General features: G+C 43.1%; 1 protein-coding gene across 1 annotated transcript; it reads right to left on the reverse strand.

Annotated features, from left to right (window-relative positions):
- Positions 1 to 856: 856 nt before the first annotated feature.
- Positions 857 to 11,244, reverse strand: LOC106098986 (uncharacterized). The gene is made up of 6 exons (XM_019354038.1): positions 10,950 to 11,244; positions 10,635 to 10,766; positions 9,783 to 9,841; positions 1,791 to 2,121; positions 1,344 to 1,472; positions 857 to 1,137 (listed from the first exon to the last, which is right to left on the reverse strand). The coding sequence occupies exons 1-6, from the start codon at positions 11,128 to 11,130 to the stop codon at positions 857 to 859; spliced, it is 1,113 nt and encodes a 370-aa protein (XP_019209583.1). The 5' UTR covers positions 11,131 to 11,244.
- Positions 11,245 to 20,236: the final 8,992 nt, after the last annotated feature.

Consider the following 20,236-nt stretch of genomic DNA (forward strand, 5'->3'; position numbering starts at 1 on the left):
CTCCTTTTGTGGTCCTGGCTTAGTTCTAGTTCTCAGTTCCTGGTTTGCTTTCCCAGTTTGTGTTGTTTTATTTTCTAGTTTCCAGTTTAGTCTGTTTCCATGTTCATGGTTTTGGTTTGTTTTTAAGAGTTTATTTTCTATGCAAAGTCTTCCCAGCAATAAAGCTGCTGCTTTAAGTTCTCACTCCATGTACGAGTCCTGCGTTTGGGTCCTGCTGACCTTGACAAAGTGGCTTAAACAAACAAACAAAAACACATTCTTCTGAAAATGGTCAGGTACAAAGATTGGACTGAAAATGAGTGAAAAAATAGCCAATATCCAATAATCAAAGTTCTGGATGTTGTGTTCTGTGCTGTTGTGATGCTATACTGCAGCCAACTCTGAGGCTCATTAGAATCTATGTTGGTCATTGAATTGAAATCACTCTTGTGGCATTTCTACACAGTACACAGAAACAACCAAAAGAAGTCAGTATCACATTTGGACCTGCTAACCAAACATAGAAACAGACGAAACACACAGAGAGAGTGTGACTTATTCCCTAAAGATATCATCTCATATCTTTACACAGCACACGTGCTTTGATCCCAACATTAAGCACAGCTGCTGTTCTGTCTTTTTTCACCCACACTGTGACCAAGGCAGTGAATATCATACTTCTGACAATCTTCATTTATACAAATAACATTTAGAGTATTGGGTGCTGATCACAGAGCTGAAGTGATTGAATGACTTTGCATGTTTTGACATGTGAAAAAGGTTTTCATTGTTTTAGTGCATTTTACATATGTGAGTCTATGAAAAATTCCTTAACTTCACCCTTTTATTGTTATCTTATATGTATGTTTGCTGTTTCTCACATTTGAGTCACCAAAAAACCGCTGAAGGTTGTTTGGCTTTCGGATGCCCAAACATGTGAGTTTTTACCCATGCGCACATACACTTTGTCCCCTTGCTGCAGCTGCAGGAACATCGCATTGCCTCCGTTATCAGTTGCATCGCTGTGTGTCACGTGATCATTTGTCATCACCATCACTTCACTGTTTTTATGGAGAAACAGGTATTGTTGATGACTTGCTGCAGCACTATAGAAGAGGGTAAAGTAATAAACACCTGGGATGGGTGCTGTAAAGACACCTGAAGAGTAGAAGAGCAATTGTCACATTAAAATTAATCTGAAAACTCAAACTGGAGATCATTTGTGCAGTATTTTATTTCTTTGTATTGTCCTTCAACCAAATAAATATGTAAACTGGTTTGTAAACTGGTTTGTAAAATTTAATAAAAGTGTTATTTTGCTTTGTGTAAAAAAATGCTGCATTACAGAAGACTGTAACTCTTACCTGTTACTGGACTGTAGGCATAGCCAATATTGGTAATTACTCCTTTGTAAACTAGGATTGTGTCTGTGTTGAAAGGTCCAGTATGTCCACTGCCACTTAACGTTGCACTGAATATTATCTTGGTTGCTTCTGTGGATGAATAATATAATACATTTGTGTAAAGTAAATCCATGATTGTCTCCTCACAAAAACATGTATTTCGTCTTATGTCTCCTGCAGTTTTGTGAATTATGACTTGTCAAAAAAGGACAGAGTATCTTAGTATTTGAGTATTTGATCTCTGAGTTTTTGCGTTATGGAAGATACGATTTTTAAAATTAAATTTTATTGTTTATTGGCAAGGTAGAAGTACAAAAAAATATACCGACAGCTATAAAGACAGCATTCAACCAGAAACAATTATGAAAAAGGTGTTTAGATTAATCAATAAAATTGCCCTTGATGTACCTTTGTCTTGTAGTTCCAAAATCTGGTTTTCACTCTCCTTCATCCTGTTTGCAGTGTGGTTCAGCTTTGTCTCACTGTCCTTAAGCCTAGATTCAGTGTCTTTCAGCTGGGTTATAGTCTCCTTTAGGCTCATTTCAGTGTCCTTCAGCCTGGTTTCACTTTCCTTCAGCTTAGCTTCCATACAGTTTACTTTTTCCATTATGGCCCCAAAGTCTACCAGGAATTTGCACATGTCAGGATTGCATGACTTTGTTTCAGTAGCATTATTATGACTGTGGGCTAAACTCAAGCCACAGAACAGCACAATATAGCATAAAATGTCAAAATCCATCTTTCAAGTTGATTTAGTGTCACACACCCTGCAGAGATCTGATTAATGTGATTGATCTACCTGCTTTTATGCTGTTTAACAGTCACATGTTAACTATTAACAGACTAATAAACTTTTTTTATAATAGTTAAACTCAGTGCAGACTATATATATATATATATATAGAGAGAGAGATAGAGATAGATAGATAGATAGATAGATAGATAGATAGATAGATAGCATTTTACTACATGTTGCTCTTTGGGCATTATTTGTGTACAAAAAAGTATAAATGCATATAGTTATCACAGTACTACTAACACGGTACTCCTGTCTGAAGACAGAAACAACCAGCTCTGTCTGATTTTACCACGTGCTCGTCACACTGCCTTAGTGCTTAACCATTTGGATTAGAGGGGAAATTTGAATGGTTGCTGAAAAATGATATTATTCTAATTTTCTTATATTTTCAGCCAAAATTACAAAACAAATGTCCATCAGGGGTGTATAAATGTTGACCGATAAATTATTGTTTTTTTCAGAGACATACAAAAATCTTATTTCTGAAATGCTTCAGTTTCACATATTTTTCATACATGCATGCTGTTTCATACTCAGTGTATTAATATTTCTAATTGTCAATGTACTGTATTGTAAGCAAACACTGGCGGCATGACAGAAGAAGACAAAGTAATAAAGAATTTTAGTACATGCTGTAAAGATACTTAGAAAACAAAATGCTGTTCATCATGTTTCATTGAAAGTAACGACTGAAACATCAAATAGTCTGTCAGCAATATCGTTCAGTATATGGTTCCAGTTTATTACCTCATGTGTTTTTTTATTGACCTTTCTGGCTGGAAATATGTTTATAGTTATTCATATTTCAGCTTCTCTTTTGTTGTTTTATAATCAGCTGTTAATCAGTAGCATTTCTTAAAACTTTATTATCTGTTTGTGTCAAAGTATGTGTAATAAACAGTAAGTAATTACACGGAAAGAACAGTGTGGAAATAACACACAAACACAACAAAGTAAATTTAGTTTAGACATGTTTATTTGGGTTAGGTTAACATTAAGGAACATTTTAAAGTGCATTATATAAGTGATAAAAAGGATTAAGACAAGAGAGAAATGTGTTACTATTGTTACAAAATGACACTTGACATCTTGACTCTAATATTACAGAGTTGTGTTGTGTGTGTGTTCTTTATATGCTTAATAACCCTGTATAAACAAGCAGATGGTGTGATGTCAGGAAAGCATGATTGTGTTTCAATAGCACTACGACCATCCTCAACCAAATTTAAGTGTAAAAAAATTGTAATCGTCATCTTACAAATTGTTAAAATCTCCCAATTCTTTTAATCTTTGGGCTGAAGGAAGGACAATACTCGGTGTATAAATGCTCAATCAACAATATTTTATTTCCATATAATTCAACACTTAAGAGCATAAAAACCATCATGATGGGGAGACCTGCCTGCAGAGGGTCACAGCAAGTCTCAAAATGGTGACGGGTTACTCAGCCTTTTATAGCCTCTAGTAGCCCCCACCTAGTCATAAAAAGCCTAAACATTCACATGTTTTCTCTCTTACGGCGCCTAAGTTATGACCTCGACTCCCTGTCTTTCTGCTCTCTGGAAAGGTGGGGGTATGGAATGTGGTCTTCTCTTCTTCTATTCTAGACACAAGGTCCTCTGCACCAAACATTCTCTTCATGATTCAGCAGTATGAAATGTCAAGAAACAGTGTAACACATTCAACAGTGTCGAGTAATACAGGTCAATCCAATAGATCTAATGATTTTCACACTCTTTTAAGTCAGAAGTATAATGCAAACTAACACTACATACTGATCACACACTCTATATTAAGGGGTATAATATGACCTACAGCAATATCATAATTCAACTACTTTGATTACAGATATAAGGTAACATATGATAACAGAATAATCTCACAATTCCCCCTTTTGATCTCTTAAAAAAGAGATCACTTATAACATACACTCCAGCGTTACAAGGTTCAGTTCTTCTTGGTCCTGAGGCCCTCTGTCCCCCTTTAACGGGTCGACCATATGTGGGATGACCTCTGTGTTTACGCAGTTCAGATGCAAGAAAAATTAGATTTACAACCATAACAGCAGTTACAGATGACACTCCCATCACTCCCAGTTCTCCCACAGCTTTATTTTGGTGCTACAGTTTCCCACTCCCATTTTGGTGCCACCTTATACCTTTCAAATGTACTCAGACTAGAGCCTCTGTCTAAGGAGCTTTTAACCTTTATTTTATTGCTGCAGCTACCAGTATCTTCCAGTTGGGTGATTCTCAGCTTCTTTCTTCGACCTCCGGGGTTAGACCACCCTTTAGTCGTTGCACAGATCAGGGGATTATTCTGCCCCGATTTCAAACAAAGATCTGTGTATTCCGGGGTCACCGCCGTGTCCCCCTTTTTGCCAAGAGCCTCTCGAACCTCGTTGGTCTGGTGTTCCTAAATCTTCGCCAACCCCTTCATGGTTATTGCTGTGTTTATGGGATCCATCTTCTCGAGGAGCCCAAACGCCATGACACTTGACCCCAGTTGCTGTCTCGGGAGTCCCTACATCTGTCTCTGCTGTGAAGGGTCCTCATATCTCCGTGACCTCGTCTGGTGTCTGTTCCTCTCTCTGCAAGAGACAGAAAACCAAAACACCTCTCTCCCTAGCCTTGATAATCTAATGTTGTTATCCATTGCTCTTCTAATGATTCAAATTTGGTTTAAAATATTATGTTCAGGACTCTCTGACCAATGAACTCATTCTAATCATCAAAAATTAATGAACCATTTCTAAGTCTAACACACTATAAGCTTAAGTTTTACCATACCTAAATTATTAAACACACAATTAAAGTCATAAAAATTTTTATATAACCATTGTTTGATGTTCAAACTCAACTTCCACTCCCCCCTTTTTGACACACTCCCATGTGTCAATTCAACGAAGCTAGAAAATTAAAAGAGAAGGTTAGTGACATCATATCTCAGAACTCAAAATTAGCAACCAAAGGGTTAAGTCTGCAGTTCCACACTCCCATGTGAAGCTACCGTCTCCTCCTCCGGTCTCTCTTATCCTCCTGCTCCTGCAAGAACAAAACAAAACAGAGCGAAACATCCACCCTTCTCTTGCCGGCTAGGTGAATTGTTTGTCAGCATTTACTAATCCTAAAGTTGGTGCAGTCATTGTCTCAGTATCAAGTCAGTCAAAACTTTTAGTCCGTCCATCACAGTCCAGTCACATGCATTCATTCACACCCATTCATACCAGATGTTGCTGATAATGGAATCTCACGCGCGACCTATTCGAGCATCCATCACCAGCAAGATGACGTCATCATTTTAAAGGAAAACAATTCCTTGTTTTTTGGACTGGATTGACTCGCTGCAATCCTTTTAGACTCAGGACTTCTCACGTGATCAGTGTCCCCTATAAGTGAATTTCTCTCAAGCCAATTACAATCATGGAGAAGCACACTTTGCAACTGTTTACAGTAATAATATTTTATAGCGCTTTAAATCTCAATCTTTCAGGCCTGGTTTAAAGAGCTGATTGTTAGAGTGTGAAAATCATGAACCCACAAAATATCACCATCGGTGGATCACACCTCTCAGATGTTCTTATCTCAGTGCACTGTAACAAAACCGAAAACAGACGTAACCAACAAAATACTAATAAAAACAACACAAACTAGGGCCCGTTGCAGACATGTCCAAGCATAAAACTATCCCTCTCTTAGTTAGAGAAAGAAAACAACCCAAAGCTCACTGATAAAATCAAGCTAGCGCTAAGCAAAACCCAAAAACCAACCAGAAATTCACAGGAAAGTTTTGCTTCCTGCCGGGACAATATTGTGTGGGAATGAGAACCTCAGGTACCGTAGCACCTTTTGTTCCTCCTTGAATTAAATCTCAATCACAGAAAATGCCGTACTCCGACCTAAAACTTACACTATTAATTCATCATTTTCACTCTGTGCCACTGCTCCTCATCAGGCTGTGTGAAGCACAGCAAAGAATTCAGTCAAGGCCTTGAGCCATAAACAGACATCACGCACAGACATTGTTTTCATAACCAAACCGTTTTAGACCTTATTCCTTAATCTACATAAATGCCCTTTGGGTGACATAAAACACATTTTAAATAATCAATGGTAATCAGTGGCTCCTCATAAAAATTATGTATTGGGATATTTGTGTGCAGCATTTTGCATATCAGCATAAGCATTTGTTAGCAAAGCATTCTTCATTGCATCAGCGTGTGTGTGTGTGTGTGTGTGCGCATCACTCTTCGTTGCACAAGCGTGTGCATGTGTATGTGTGTGGATCACTTCTCAGGGAATCAGCATTCCAGTGTGTGTGTGTGTCATTTTTCACTCAATCAACGAGTGCACATCTGTTCATGTGTGTGTTTCTTTTCATCAGTGTATGTAGATGTGTGTTTGTGTGTGTTTGTGTTCATCACTTTCCTGTTCTGGTGTCTTGGGTAAACCACAGCCTGAAGCGTGCCCTGGGGTCCTGCCCTCCTCCTTTTTCAGTCTGTTTGCGACCATTGCTGCTGCTGCTGCTCAAAGTTCAGTCCGTCCTGGTTCTGACCCCAATTGGGGCAGTCCTTTCTCCAATGTCCATGCTCACCGCAGGTGAAACCTGCATCTTCTTCTGTGTTTTTTGTCCATTCTGAGGTGCCTTTTGACCTCAGTTGCTCCTCCTGTCTCTGTCGCGCCCTTTTTGCTGCCCGATCATGCGTGTTGGTCCATCACTGTCCTGCACAGTGTTAATGCAGAGTTATCAAGATCAGCATCCTTTTGCTTGACCTTACTTTTCATTCGGGCTTGGCGGGCGTCTTGTCACAGCTCTGTCAGCTGACGCAGTCTGGAAATTTTCCCCCGTGTAGTGTAACGGGCCTTGGTTTTAACGCTCTCCGTCTCTGCTGCATGAGATCGCATTCCTGCAGCACTTGTTGACATTTTCAGGTTGTTGTGGGTCCAGCTATTGCAGCATTTGGTCAGGGTCACGTAGAGGGGAGAGCAGGAGTCCAGGTCAGCCTCGGCTTTCAGGGCTGGCAAAGCAGCCTGTAATTAAACATAAAGAGAAAACAAAAAACAAACAAACAAACAAAAAAACAAAACAAAACAAAAACAAACAGAAGTGTACGAACAGGAAAATGATGTTGTGTTGGCTGTGTTACAAAGAGAGGGGAGAAACACCGGGTCAGGCCCTGTGTCAGCCTTCTCTCCCCCTTTTTTTTCTTTCTCTTTCATACGATATAATCAACTCATAACCCACCAAGTTGACAGGACAACATGCACATGTTCAAATTTTTAAATTCACAAAAGAGAATTTTCTTTCCGTCAATAATCACTTGTGTTGTTCAATCAGCAGAAAACATCTCACAATTTGACTCTTGACCACTAAATTTGTTGTTTAATCACTGGTCGGTCATACCAGTCTCTTTATTTTTGTTTTCGTTGAAGTTAAATTGTTGTCCTGCAACCCAGAGGGTATATTTGTTAGTAATGGATAAACTTCATCATTAAAAAACAACAGGTGTATGTTAATTTTTGTTGCTTTAACCTTGTTGGAAAATCTTCACATGTTCATGAGTGTAAGCTGTTTCTTCATTGCATGTGTGTGCATTTGTAGGCAGGTTAATTTTAACTTTTTCTCAAACTAGGCGTTACCTTAAAAGGAGCCTTTCTCTCACATTTCTCTGCTTGTGTGTATTTTTGTTTCACCTCTTGTTGTGATGCTCCGGACGCCTTCCCAACCTCCACAAGTCCGTTGGCCCCAATTTTATGTGTTAAAACTTCTCTTAATTTCTCCTCTAATTCTCTCCTCGCTGCTGTCTGTTTCACAGCTGCTGATTCTTGCTGGGTGTGGTACCCCTTACTATAATTTTGCTTCGGCCGCTGTGCTTGTGGGGGCAGTTGGTCCAGGTCCGTAGCTTCCTGTATTAACACACTAAGAGATTTATTTAATTTCATTTTCATCACTGTTAAACAGATAAGCAGGCAACACGCCCACCTTGACAGCGCAAACTGCACGCCAGTCTCCCAACACATTCCTCTCTCTGCTTCTCAATAATTCTCCACTACACACCTCTTACTATCTCTCACTCCTTTTTTTTTTTTTTTTTTTAAGATTACACCACAGAGTAATGCACCCAATTATGCCCGTCTGTCTCTATGTGGCTCCAAATTCCCTCTTTATTTAATTTCACGCTATCAGGGGACAGGCACACAACAATTTCAACCACTGAAACGTCACTGAAACGAGGACTCTAACCTCTATTTTAAGAAATGAGGACTCTAACCTCGGTTTTCTTTTTGACTACTCTAGAGCTCAACCTTTGATCACAAAATGTGTCTTGGTCTAGTCCAGAATAAATGTGAACCCGTGATTACACGGCCGTTCCAGTGTTATTCTGTTATCGTTTGAGGGCCCTCAGCTCTCAGGTGATAAGCCTGGACCTCCAGACGCCGCTGGTCCGTACGCCGCGTCCAACGTACGGTGGGGGAGCCAACCCCAGGGCAAAATTAATTTCCACAGGTACACTAGGTATCAACCTTTGATCCTAAAATGTGTCTTTACTCTAGTGTCCTCCTAATCACACATCAACCGCCACTGTCACTGTGTTCACGCTTCACACACGGAAACACACCCAGAGCGCGCCTCACACACAGAGCAGCACCCAGAGCGCGCCTCACACACACAACGCCCAGAGCGCGCCTCACCAGCAGTGAGACCCACAGAGAGCGCTTTTCATCAGCGGAAATTTACACAGAAACCTCTTAAGCTCAACTGTTAGAACTCTTCCGAAGCACAACCGCACCATACACCAGGTACCCCTTTCACTGCGCTTATGACCGCCACCACGGGGCAAAATCGCATCGTAAAAGTGATGCTCGTCCCCGAGGCTCAAAACCGACACCATAAACCAGGGTCTGCTTTACCTTTAATCGGGGTGAAGTAAATATTTTACTTATAATTTTATGGCCGCAACCCTCGAGGCTTAACCGACACCATAAACCACTGTCTAACCTCTTTTCAATGTGCTGAACCCAGCAACCCCTCACTACTGTACTTATGGCCGCATCACCAGAACACGGCCGTATCATAAACCAAAACCTACGGACGTGTTTCGCATTATGCGTTGCTAGCGCTTAACCGACACCATAAGCCAGTATCTGCTTAACCTTAATCTTATACCAATTTTATGACCGCATCAACGAGGGCTTATATCCGACACCATAACCCACTTCAAAACCTCCATTCAATGTACTGGACATATAGCCGCGTCTCCAAAGATTCTAATGTATTATTGCTACAGAAGCCAGTCTTAGACAAAGTTAAATGTGGAAGGTAAAGTGGGCTGCAACTAGACTCAACGTAGTATGTAATTAGTATCTTGCTAGAAGCAGTTTAGCTGCAACTAGACTCAACGTAGTATGTAATTAGTATCTTGCTAGAAGCAGTTCATTTAACACACTGGAATTCAGCCTCAACTTATGTTGTTAGTATCTCGTGCCAAAAACCAGACACCGACAAATTTAATGTGAAAATACGTGTAACTCAGCGAACAGATTAATTTGGAAAGCCCAATATGCACATTTGGTATTTATAATACAACAGGCTGTGCTTACCTTTCTGTTTAGGCCGGCCCTCTGTTCGCCTCGCCCCACGATCTCACCACAGGCCAAATCTGCACCTCCTCAGCACACCAAAGATCCGGGTCACCAGGCACCAAGTTGTTAAAATCTCCCAATTCTTTTAATCTTTGGGCTGAAGGAAGGACAATACTCGGTGTATAAATGCTCAATCAACAATATTTTATTTCCATATAATTCAACACTTAAGAGCATAAAAACCATCATGATGGGGAGAGTTGCCTGCAGAGGGTCACAGCAAGTCTCAAAATGGTGACGGGTTACTCAGCCTTTTATAGCCTCTAGTAGCCCCCACCTAGTCATAAAAAGCCTAAACATTCACATGTTTTCTCTCTTACGGCGCCTAAGTTATGACCTCGACTCCCTGTCTTTCTGCTCTCTGGAAAGGTGGGGGTATGGAATGTGGTCTTCTCTTCTTCTATTCTAGACACAAGGTCCTCTGCACCCAACATTCTCTTCATGATTCAGCAGTATGAAATGTCAAGAAACAGTGTAACACATTCAACAGTGTCGAGTAATACAGGTCAATCAAATAGATCTAATGATTTTCACACTGTTTTAAGTCAGAAGTATAATGCAAACTAAAACTACATACTGATCACACACTCTATACTAAGGGGTATAATATGATCTACAGCAGTATCATAATTCAACTACTTTGATTACAGATATAAGGTAACATATGATAACAGAATAATCTCACAAAATATATTCAAAGTCACTTGCTCCCTAAAATTGCTAGTAATGATTTATCTGGTTAGTTTTATGTTGTCTTTAATATAGTTCTGTATCTGTTATCATCTTGTATCAGTTGAGCTCAGTTGAAGCCTGTGAATTCATTATACGCATCTCCAATGTTTGTAATCACTCTTTTGAAGGCTAATGTAGTTTCTGTGTTGAAGGGTCCAATTGATATATCTCCTCTTCCTCCTGCTGCACTGAATATTACCTTTGTTCCTTCTGGACAATTAAGAACAAGATCATTAGTTCTAGTTTCAGTATCCCAAACCAAAATATGAGTATATGTTTTACCTCTTGCAGGCATAAATTATGATGTCTTTGACAAGAGACAGCATTCTGTCTTTTGACATTTATCTTGGATGATTAGTCTTTCTTAAATTGATTATTTGTCCACAATTTTACCTTTGTATTGCAGCACCAAAATCTGTTTTTCGCTGTCTTTCAGCCTGGTTACAGTGTCGTTCAGCCTGGTCTCACTCTCCTTCAGCCTAGTTTCACTATCCTCCAGCCTGGTTGTAGTTTCCTTAAGCCTGGTCTCACTGTCCTTAAGTCTGGCTTCCATAGATCTAACTTTTTCTGTCATGACTCCATATTCTTTCAGGAGATTATAAATGTCAGGATGGCACAACTGTGTTCCAGTAGCATTTTCACTATCACTCTGCGACAGACTCAAGCCACAGAACAGAAAAATAAACCATAAAGCTGTTGTGGAAATTTCTTAACAAAGCCTGCAGACACGATGAGCGGTTAAAAACCCAACACTTTATTTCCCATGCATGAGGAGAGACGTCAGTCAGGGGGCACTGAAAGTAGTCTCTAACAATGAACAGTTCAGGTCCTTTTTATACACAGTCGCAGAACAAAAGGCTTTTACAGTTGCAGTTCACACCTTGGCTCTAAGCAGACAGACTCTCCGTCACCTGTGTGAATCTCCCCCACTCTGGGGTCAAGTCTTCCTGTGTGAGCTTCCGTCTCCTGGGAGACATTCACCAGTTTCTCACCGTCTGTCTCCCAGTGTGAATGAGGTGTGAACCAGACATACTAAACTAAGTAACATGAAAGCAAGACAATACATTAAAGGACAATACACTAAAGAGAAATCCCACAACAGTTCCCACCCTCTTGATTGCATCTCAATCACTAGTACCAAGGATTTCTCTTCCTAACATTCTGTTAATTACATCAGCAATATTGCACACTCAAAAGGTTTCACAATATGCATCATTCTTACAGTGTCAGGAAAATAGTTTCACTCATCACAATCATCTTCGCTTTCGCTATCATCAATGTAATCTTCAGCCTGCAATAGGGGAAGCTGCAATTTGGGAACTCACATCTCCTTGTGACCTTTACATTGCACAGATCAAAAATGACAGTCTAGGGGGTTGAATACACATAGTGTAGTCGAATGTGTCCATCATGCTCAATCAAGCATTTCCTCTCATCTCGTGGGTTGCTCCTTCTGTTGCACGAACCTCCTTGGATGTTGGTATGGTGCCCAGCCGCTGATCTCTCCTGAGGCTCCACCAGAGGGCAACCATCAGCCCACTGAAGAACATCAAAACTACCCCAGTGATGGGGTGCTTTCTGGCTTGTCGCATTGTTGCACGTAGAGGGTAGACTGCCTGCTACCTGAATGAAGTGTGGGGATTATTCTGCCCCGTTTGTCTTTTCTAGTTGCTCCTCCGTTCTGGGTGGTTCTCCTCCAAACAGCTTACAGTGGCTGGCGTGGATCCAAGTAACTCGTTCTCCAACCTTTATCGCTGTTTGTGTGGTCAGTAGGACTTGGAAAGGGCCCAGCCACCGCTTCGCCCTCCAGTGTCTCCTCCTGAAATCCTTCACTAGCACCCAGTTTCCTGGTTTGAACGGATGCAGGGGTCCTTCTGCTGGCCTGGGCAGGGCTGCTTTCACTGCTCGGTGTACCTGCGAGAGAGTCCTGGAGAGATTTTGACAGTACACAATCATTTCGCTGTTGCACAACTCTGTGGACATGCCAGTCCATTTGGGGGGTTCTGCCCCCACTCTGGCGGGTCTTCCATACAACACCTCATAAGGGCTGAGGTGTACTGGAGGTCTGGTTCGCGTGCGCACATACATCAGCACGAGGGGAAGTGCTTTTGGCCATGTGAGGCCAGTTTCTTCACAGCACTTTACCAGTTTGGACTTTAAGGAGCCGTTCATTCTCTCCACAGCACCTCCAGATTGTGGATGATATGCACAGTGTGTTTGCAATTTGAAACCTAGTTGCTTGCTGATCTCCTTCAGTGCCTGGTTCACAAAGTGAGTACCATTATCACTTGTGATTTTTCCCGGGATACCCCACCTGGGAATGATTTCTGACAGGAGGGCTTTTGCTACTGCACTGCTGTCTGCACTTTTAGTGGGGATTGCTTCTACCCACTTAGAGAACATGTCCACTACTACTAGACAATACTTCTTCCCCACGGCTGGTGTCAATTCAATGAAATCCATCATTAGATGGTCAAAAGGCATGTCTGGTGGGGGATGTGCTGCAGTGTTTACCTGTACTGGGCGTCCCACATTGTTGGTCGCACAAATGAGACACTTTTTGCAATGCCTCTCAGCTGCTGTGGAAAACCCTTTGGTGAACCACAGCGATGTTACTGCTTGTAGCATCCCCCCTTTGGACGCATGGTCTAACCCATGTGTCCATTTTAGAAACCAGGGGAAGAAGTGTTTAGGTAGACATGGGCGGCCGTCAGGAGATCGCCAGACAGATTCGACCAGTGTGCAGCCATGTTTGCGCCAGAGAGTTTTCTCTGGCTGGGAGGCAAATGACTGTACAGCAGGAAGATCAGCAAGGTTAGGTGTGGACAGTGGTGCCAAGACAAGTTGGAAAGGTAGGCCTCCTTCGGCTGCTGCTTTGGCTGCTGCATCGGCGGCCGCATTTCCTTGGGAGACAGAATCAGTTTTACCTGTGTGTGCTGCACACTTCACTACAGCAATGCGAGCAGGCAGGAGGATGGCATCCAGCAGCGCTGCTACCTGGTTAGCATTGAGGATGGGCTTCCCATCAGATTTCAGGAACTTTCTGTGCTTCCACAAGGCCCCAAAATCATGCACGACACCGAACGCGTAGCGAGAGTCGGTGTAGATGGTGGCCGACTGACTCTCCGCAAGTTTACAGGCTTCTGTGAGCGCCACAAGTTCTGCAGTCTGTGCTGAGAAGTGTCTGGGCAATGAGCCTGAAACGAGAGTGGCATGATCAGAACACACAGCAAAACCCACCCGGTTAGTTCCATGTGGATCACGGGAAGAGGAGCCATCTACATATAACACTAAGTCGGAGTTCTCGATGGGAACATCTAACAAGTCAAGCCGAGGTGTACAAGTTTCACCCAATACAGCAGTGCAGCTGTGTGGCTCACCATCGTCTGGCGTGGGAAGAAGAGTGGCTGGGTTAAGTGTTGTGCATCGTTTCACTGTGATGTTGGGCATGTCAAGCAGTATGGAAGAGTACCTGAGCCAGCGAGCTGCAGAAAGGTGTGAAGTTTTCTGCTCCAGCAAAATGAGAGAAACTGCATGGGGTACCTGCACTGTCAGAGGAGAGTACCCTACAATGTCACGTGAGGCGAGCACGGCCTTCTCACACGCAGCTACTGCTCGTAGGCATCCAGGCAGTCCTGCAGCTACTGGGTCAAGCTTGGAAGAGTAATAACCCACCGGGCAAAGTGAATCACCATGCTGCTGTAAAAGAACAGAAGACATGAAAGCATTCTTTTCATCCACCATTTGTGTGTATGGTTTGGATGGGTCTGGAAGCGCTAAAACAGGCGCTGTTTGCAGCAGTTGTTTCAAGGAAGTGAAGGCAGCTTCAGCCTCTGGTGTCCAAGAAATGCGATCATTGGCTGACAGACTTGTACCATGAATGAGCGCAGTAAGTGGAGCCTCCACAGAGGAGTAGTGTGGAATGAAATTGCGGCAGTATGATGTGGTTCCTAGGAATGACATCATCTGTTTTTTTGTGAGAGGTTTTGGAATGGTCATCACAGCTTCCACCCTCTTGGAGGAAATCTGGTGAGAGTTGTAAGAAATCACATGCCCTAAGAATGTGACTTGCTCTTTACAAAACTGTAGTTTTGACTTACTAGCCTTGTGGCCCTTGTGATGCAAATGTGTCAGTATAGTGAGAGAATCTGCCAGACACTGCTATTGTGTGGGTGCACACAGTAGCAGATCATCGACATATTGAAGTAACACTGTGCCTTGGGAGAGGATCAAGTCTGACAGGGAGTCTCTTAAGGCGGCATTGTAAACCGTGGGGGACTCACAGTAGCCTTGACACAACCGAGTGAATGTGTAAGCCTTTCCCTGGAACTCAAAAGCAAACCAGAACTGGCTATCTGGGTGAACTGGAACAGAGAAGAATGCATTAGTCAGGTCAGCAACAGTAAACCACATAGCACCAGATGGTATTTGGGACAAAATGGTGTGGGGGTTCGGAACCACGGGGGCTCTGGGAATCACAGCCTTGTTCACAGCTTGTAAGTCCTGCACAAACCACCACTCAACAGGCTCATTTGGTCCTCTGATTTTCTTCACAGGGAATAGTGGAGTGCGAACCGGAGAGGTGGGGCATGGGATAATTACTCCAGCCTTTAACAGGGATTCAAACACAGGAGTAATCCCCTCTATGGCTTCCTGTTTCAGAGGATATTGTCTTTGGCATGGTCGAAAAGAGGACTTTGGAGTGATTACCACAGGCTCACAATCTTTAATTAGGCCTACATCATACTTAGATGAGGCCCACAGGCCGTCAGGCACCTCTGTCAGCAGGGGGTGTGAGGAGTTTAGAGGAGGTGTTGTTTGAAGTAGACAGTGTGAGACAGCTATGTTCACTAGCTCAGCTGAGCGGACACAATGGACTGTATATGTCATGGTTTTTCTGTAGGCTTTCATTTCTCGAGAAAACAAAACTGTGGGATCCTCTGTAGGTTCCCAATCACAAGCGCGGTAGCACCGGTGCATAAATTCTCCCATGTCTTCCCACTGGCAGCTGTGAGCTTTTGCTAGGGGAAGATGTGGGACGGATGCATCCATAGTAAACATGTTTCTTTGCTCATCAGTGAGAGAAATCGCAAGTGCAGCAAATGTGGAGCTCCAAAACATACATGTCACAGTTAGTAAATCATTTTCAGTTCTGGACCATTCTTCCTCATAACTGTCATCAGGGCCATGCAGAGAAAAGTGAGATGTGCAACTCAACTCTCCAGGAGCCATAAAACAGACATCTGGAGGCATGCAGTTGCGAGTCGCTTGTATGAATTCTGTAACAAGCGGCCCCTCCTCCAGCTTCCACCCGTAAGCAAGAGCTGGAGTCGCGGGGTTATATTTCACCATCATATAATCATAGTCAGATTGCGTGATTGTGATGCCATTATAGCAGGAGATTAAACTTATTTTCAGTTTGCACATCAAATTTCTGGCAAGCAAATTGACAGGGCACAGGTCTGACCACAGAAACTGGTGTGTGAATTTTCTACCCTGTCCGTCTACACAACACAGGGGTATGGTGAAATTTTCTCTCTGTATGGTTCCTGATGCGGACACAGAATGAGTGAACTTCTCACCCAGCACGGGCTGGGGTGAGAGAGAATCTGAGCGTAGTACAGAGTGTGTGGCCCCGGAATCTACAAGAAATTCTACTTCCTGGTTACAAACTAACATTTTATACAAGGGCAGTGATTTATAAGGCGCGCTATTTAAATGTACACATGTACCAGCTGGTGACAGAGAAACGTGTGTGTCTGTGTGTAAAACACTTTCTACATCAATGGGTGTGTGTATGTGTGTGTGATTTTCACTTCCCTGTTCTGATGAGGTGGGCAAACCACAGCCTGAAGCGTACTCTGGCGTCCTTTCCCCCCGGTCTCAGTCCGCATGCACCCACCGCTGGCTCTGCGTTTGTTCACTTTGGCCATGATGCTGGTCGGGTCGGGGGCGACCTTGGTTAGGGCAATCCCGCTGCCAGTGTCCATGCTCGCCACAGACAAAGCAGGCGTCTGGGTCTACTCCCCACTGTTGTCGCTGTTGATCGCGTCCTCGATCACGTCTTCCTCCCCGGCTTCGGACGCGCCAGCTGCCTTTACTGTGAAAGCCACTCCGCGGGTTCGCTGCGGTCTTGTACAGCGTTAAGGCCGCGTTGTAGAGGTCGGCGCTCTGTTTTTCCTCTTTCTTGCTTTTTCTTTCGTCCAGGTGATTCTGAGCATGGCGGGCATGGCGTCGCAGTTCCGTTAGCCGAGGTTCATCTTCTCCCCCCACATATGAACGGCTCACCTCGGCTGCCACATCTGGTCTCAGTCCCCGGAAAATATGGCCGCACAGATGGTGCTCATATGTGGAGGCGGAGGTGCCCGTCATGTCATCTTTGGGTATTCCACCATTAACTTCAAACACAGTTGTCATGCGATGTATGAAATCATCCACGGATTCATCCTTTCTTTGCTTGCAAGCCTGAATCTTTGCCATGTCCACCTTGTCCGGGAAAACCTCCTTTAGCTTATCCATTAGGTGGGTTACTGCAGTACAATATTCGAGGTTTTCTACATGCTCATAGGTCAGGTGTCGTATCCTCAGCGTAGGATCAGGCAAGTGAGGCGATATTTTCCTCAGGTCGCATGGCCTCAGCTTGCCTGCCACTACACGTCTAATTTCTTGACCCGTGGGATGATATTCTTGGCAGAAAATTAGGAGCTGCTCACCGAACCTTGCTCCCGACATGAGAGGGTCAGGTAGATGGCTTGTGGCGTCAGCGATGTCTGATTGTGTCCACGGTCTGTGAACTAAAATGGGTCCCTCGGGCCCTGCCACTTCCACCATCAAGAGCTGCAGGTCTTCTCCTCTCGCCTGTCGCCGCCTCCGCATTCTCCGCACGGTCTGGAGGTTTTCGGCCTCCTTGCCGCTGTCTGCACTCTCTGTATCGTCCTGCTCATCATCAGTGGGACAATATTCAGGCTTTTGCCACTTAACAACATATTTCATACACCCAATTCCCCATTTCTTCACCATACAGTCAAATATTGAGTTTTGTCCCTGGCCGCTGGGTGAAACATCTGCCGATCTGCTGGATCTAGATCCCATGTTTACATTCAGAGCGTCCCCTGCAATGGCCTTCTTCCCTTCTCGGCAGAAAAGTGCTAAAATACCGTCACTCCACACACTGTATTTTGCAGACGTGATTATCAACGGTGGACTCGAACCACCGTTCCCTGTGATGGACCGGTGTTTCCGCAATTACTCTGGCAGACGACTGCTTTTCTTTTGTGCAACACCGGAACCGAACACAAGCCTGGGGACTCGAACCCCAGGATTTTCCCTCCGGAGACTCGAATTCCGGAAATCGGCAGACACTTCACTACTCAGCCAGACAAAAAACTCTCGTGACTTGTATAAATGGTAGATACAGCTCACCGTTCTGCAGGAGTTTCCCCTCGATTCGTCAAGGTGATCTCGGTGGTCACTGAAACACAGGCTCCGCGACTCTGCCTTTCTCTTTGCTTTAAACAGCTGGCAGGACCGAAGCGTTTTGCTACCTCGGGGTGATCAGCCGTCCCGGAGCCGTCCTTCAGCGAGAACACTGGATCACCCTGCTCACAGCGCCAAACTGTTGTGGAAATTTCTTAACAAAGCCTGCAGACACGATGAGCGGTTAAAAACCCAACACTTTATTTCCCATGCATGAGGAGAGACGTCAGTCAGGGGGCACTGAAAGTAGTCTCTAACAATGAACAGTTTAGGTCCTTTTTATACACAGTCGCAGAACAAAAGGCTTTTACAGTTGCAGTTCACACCTTGGCTCTAAGCAGACAGACTCTCCGTCACCTGTGTGAATCTCCCCCACTCTGGGGTCAAGTCTTCCTGTGTGAGCTTCCGTCTCCTGGGAGACATTCACCAGTTTCTCACCGTCTGTCTCCCAGCGTGAATGAGGTGTGAACCAGACATACTAAGCTAAGTAACATGAAAGCATTTCATCAAGACAATACATTAAAAAGAGATCCCACAACCCCTACTAAACTAAGTAACATGAAAGCAAGACAATACATTAAAGGACAATACACTAAAGAGAAATCCCACAACAAAGCGCTCATCGTCTAAGCTCAATCAGCATCACACAATCTTCAAACCTCTGATTAACATGGTTGATGCTCCTTTTATGCAGTTTAATCTGTTAATCATTAACATATCAATAGACTTGTTTTTAAATCTTTTGTGTATCTGTGTAACTGCACAAGTTGAGCTCAGATCAATAAGGAACTAGTACACTTACTGGCAAAACACTTTTAGTGTAGCTGTCACTGTGTATGCTCAAGGTTTAAAAATCCATCTCACCAGGTCACCAAAACCACTCTGACAATAACACCAACATTTTTTTCAGTTACAGTATATCACACAGAGGCTTAATTTCCAGACATTTCAAAACCTTGAACATAGTTTAAAAAAATGGCAGATCTTTGGAAGAGCCAGAGTATCACTCTGCTTCCACATGCCTTGGCTTTAAGCCGTATACAATCTTGCAGCCATCTCTTCTGCAAATGACAGAAGGTCACAATCCTGGTTTTGAAATGTGAAGTTAGAAAGTTTTGAACTTTGAATTATTCAGTATTAAGCATTCGTAGTTTTGATTATGATTTGAGTTTTGTTATATTAGTTTGGTAGGATTGTAATGCTTCTGCTGTTAGTACATCTTTAGTAGTTTTGTATTCTAGTTTCTGTTTAGAGTTGTGTGTTGAGTCTTTGTTTATTTCAAGCTTCTCCATTATTCTCTTGTATCTTGTTCAGTCGTTTTGATGCTCATTCCCCCCCCCTCCCTTTGTATTTTGCTTTATTCCTCTTGTCGTTTTAGCTTGATTGTTTTTGGGTGCCACCTGTGTGTATCCACTTCCCCTCATTAGCCCTTAGGTTCAGTCATCCGTTGTCCTTGTTGTGACATCTGTTTGTCTCTGAGGAGACAAAGAACAGACTTCTTCAAAAAGTGATAAAAATCATCTATGAAGAAGTTGCTGTAGCCAGAAAGAAGCTTCAGTCCATCATTATCAAGTTCAACAGTGTCATTGTTTTTCTTATAAAACAGACTTAATGCCTTCATTGCCATTTACCTCCTTTACATTTCTGTCTGCCCCCTCATATATGCCTGTCTAGAACCGGCCCAGTAAGCACTCTGTGACTGTCGGAGTACAGCATCGCTTCTTTCAGCTACATGTGCAGCAGTCAGAGGTCCTCTTGACAAACTGACTGCTTTAAACGAGAGATTGTTCCAAGAGATAAAGTCTAAATAGATTTTTTAATACCTATGAGAGAGTGTAAACATTGCCACCATTTATGTGTAGTTGTATTTCTGCTGAACGCTCAAAGTTCTCCATCAACACCAGTTGCTGCATTGGATACAACCTTATTTTCTTCCTGTTATTGTGCCATTTTATTATTTTATTATCAGATAATTGCAGTTTTGAGCCTAGCCTCACTCCCAACTCATTACCTCAGGACTCTTTGATGTCACATTTTAAGGGCTTGAGTGTTCAATGTGCACATGTAAGTTTGGGAGCTGGGGTATATAAACACAAACTGTGATCTTTTCCTAAGTGTTACCAATTAAATTTGGATGATATACTTAAATGAAGTGATTAAAACTGATATTTTCAGGTGTGTTGAAAATATCGGTACTAATTAAC

Source organism: Oreochromis niloticus, linkage group LG3 (assembly GCF_001858045.2).
Source record: "Oreochromis niloticus isolate F11D_XX linkage group LG3, O_niloticus_UMD_NMBU, whole genome shotgun sequence".
NCBI lineage: Eukaryota > Metazoa > Chordata > Actinopteri > Cichliformes > Cichlidae > Oreochromis > Oreochromis niloticus.

Bases quoted from the DNA above. Each gene is read 5' to 3' on its own strand.
- LOC106098986 (XM_019354038.1), bottom strand. From the start codon at position 11,130: ATGACAGAAAAAGTTAGATCTATGGAAGCCAGACTTAAGGACAGTGAG. The intron at 2,122-9,782 runs GTAAGCACAGCC...TCAACTTGAAAG, and splicing joins GGGCCGGCCTAAACAGAAAG to ATGGATTTTGACATTTTATG. The intron at 1,473-1,790 runs GTACATCAAGGG...ATTCATCCACAG, and splicing joins TTTGGAACTACAAGACAAAG to AAGCAACCAAGATAATATTC.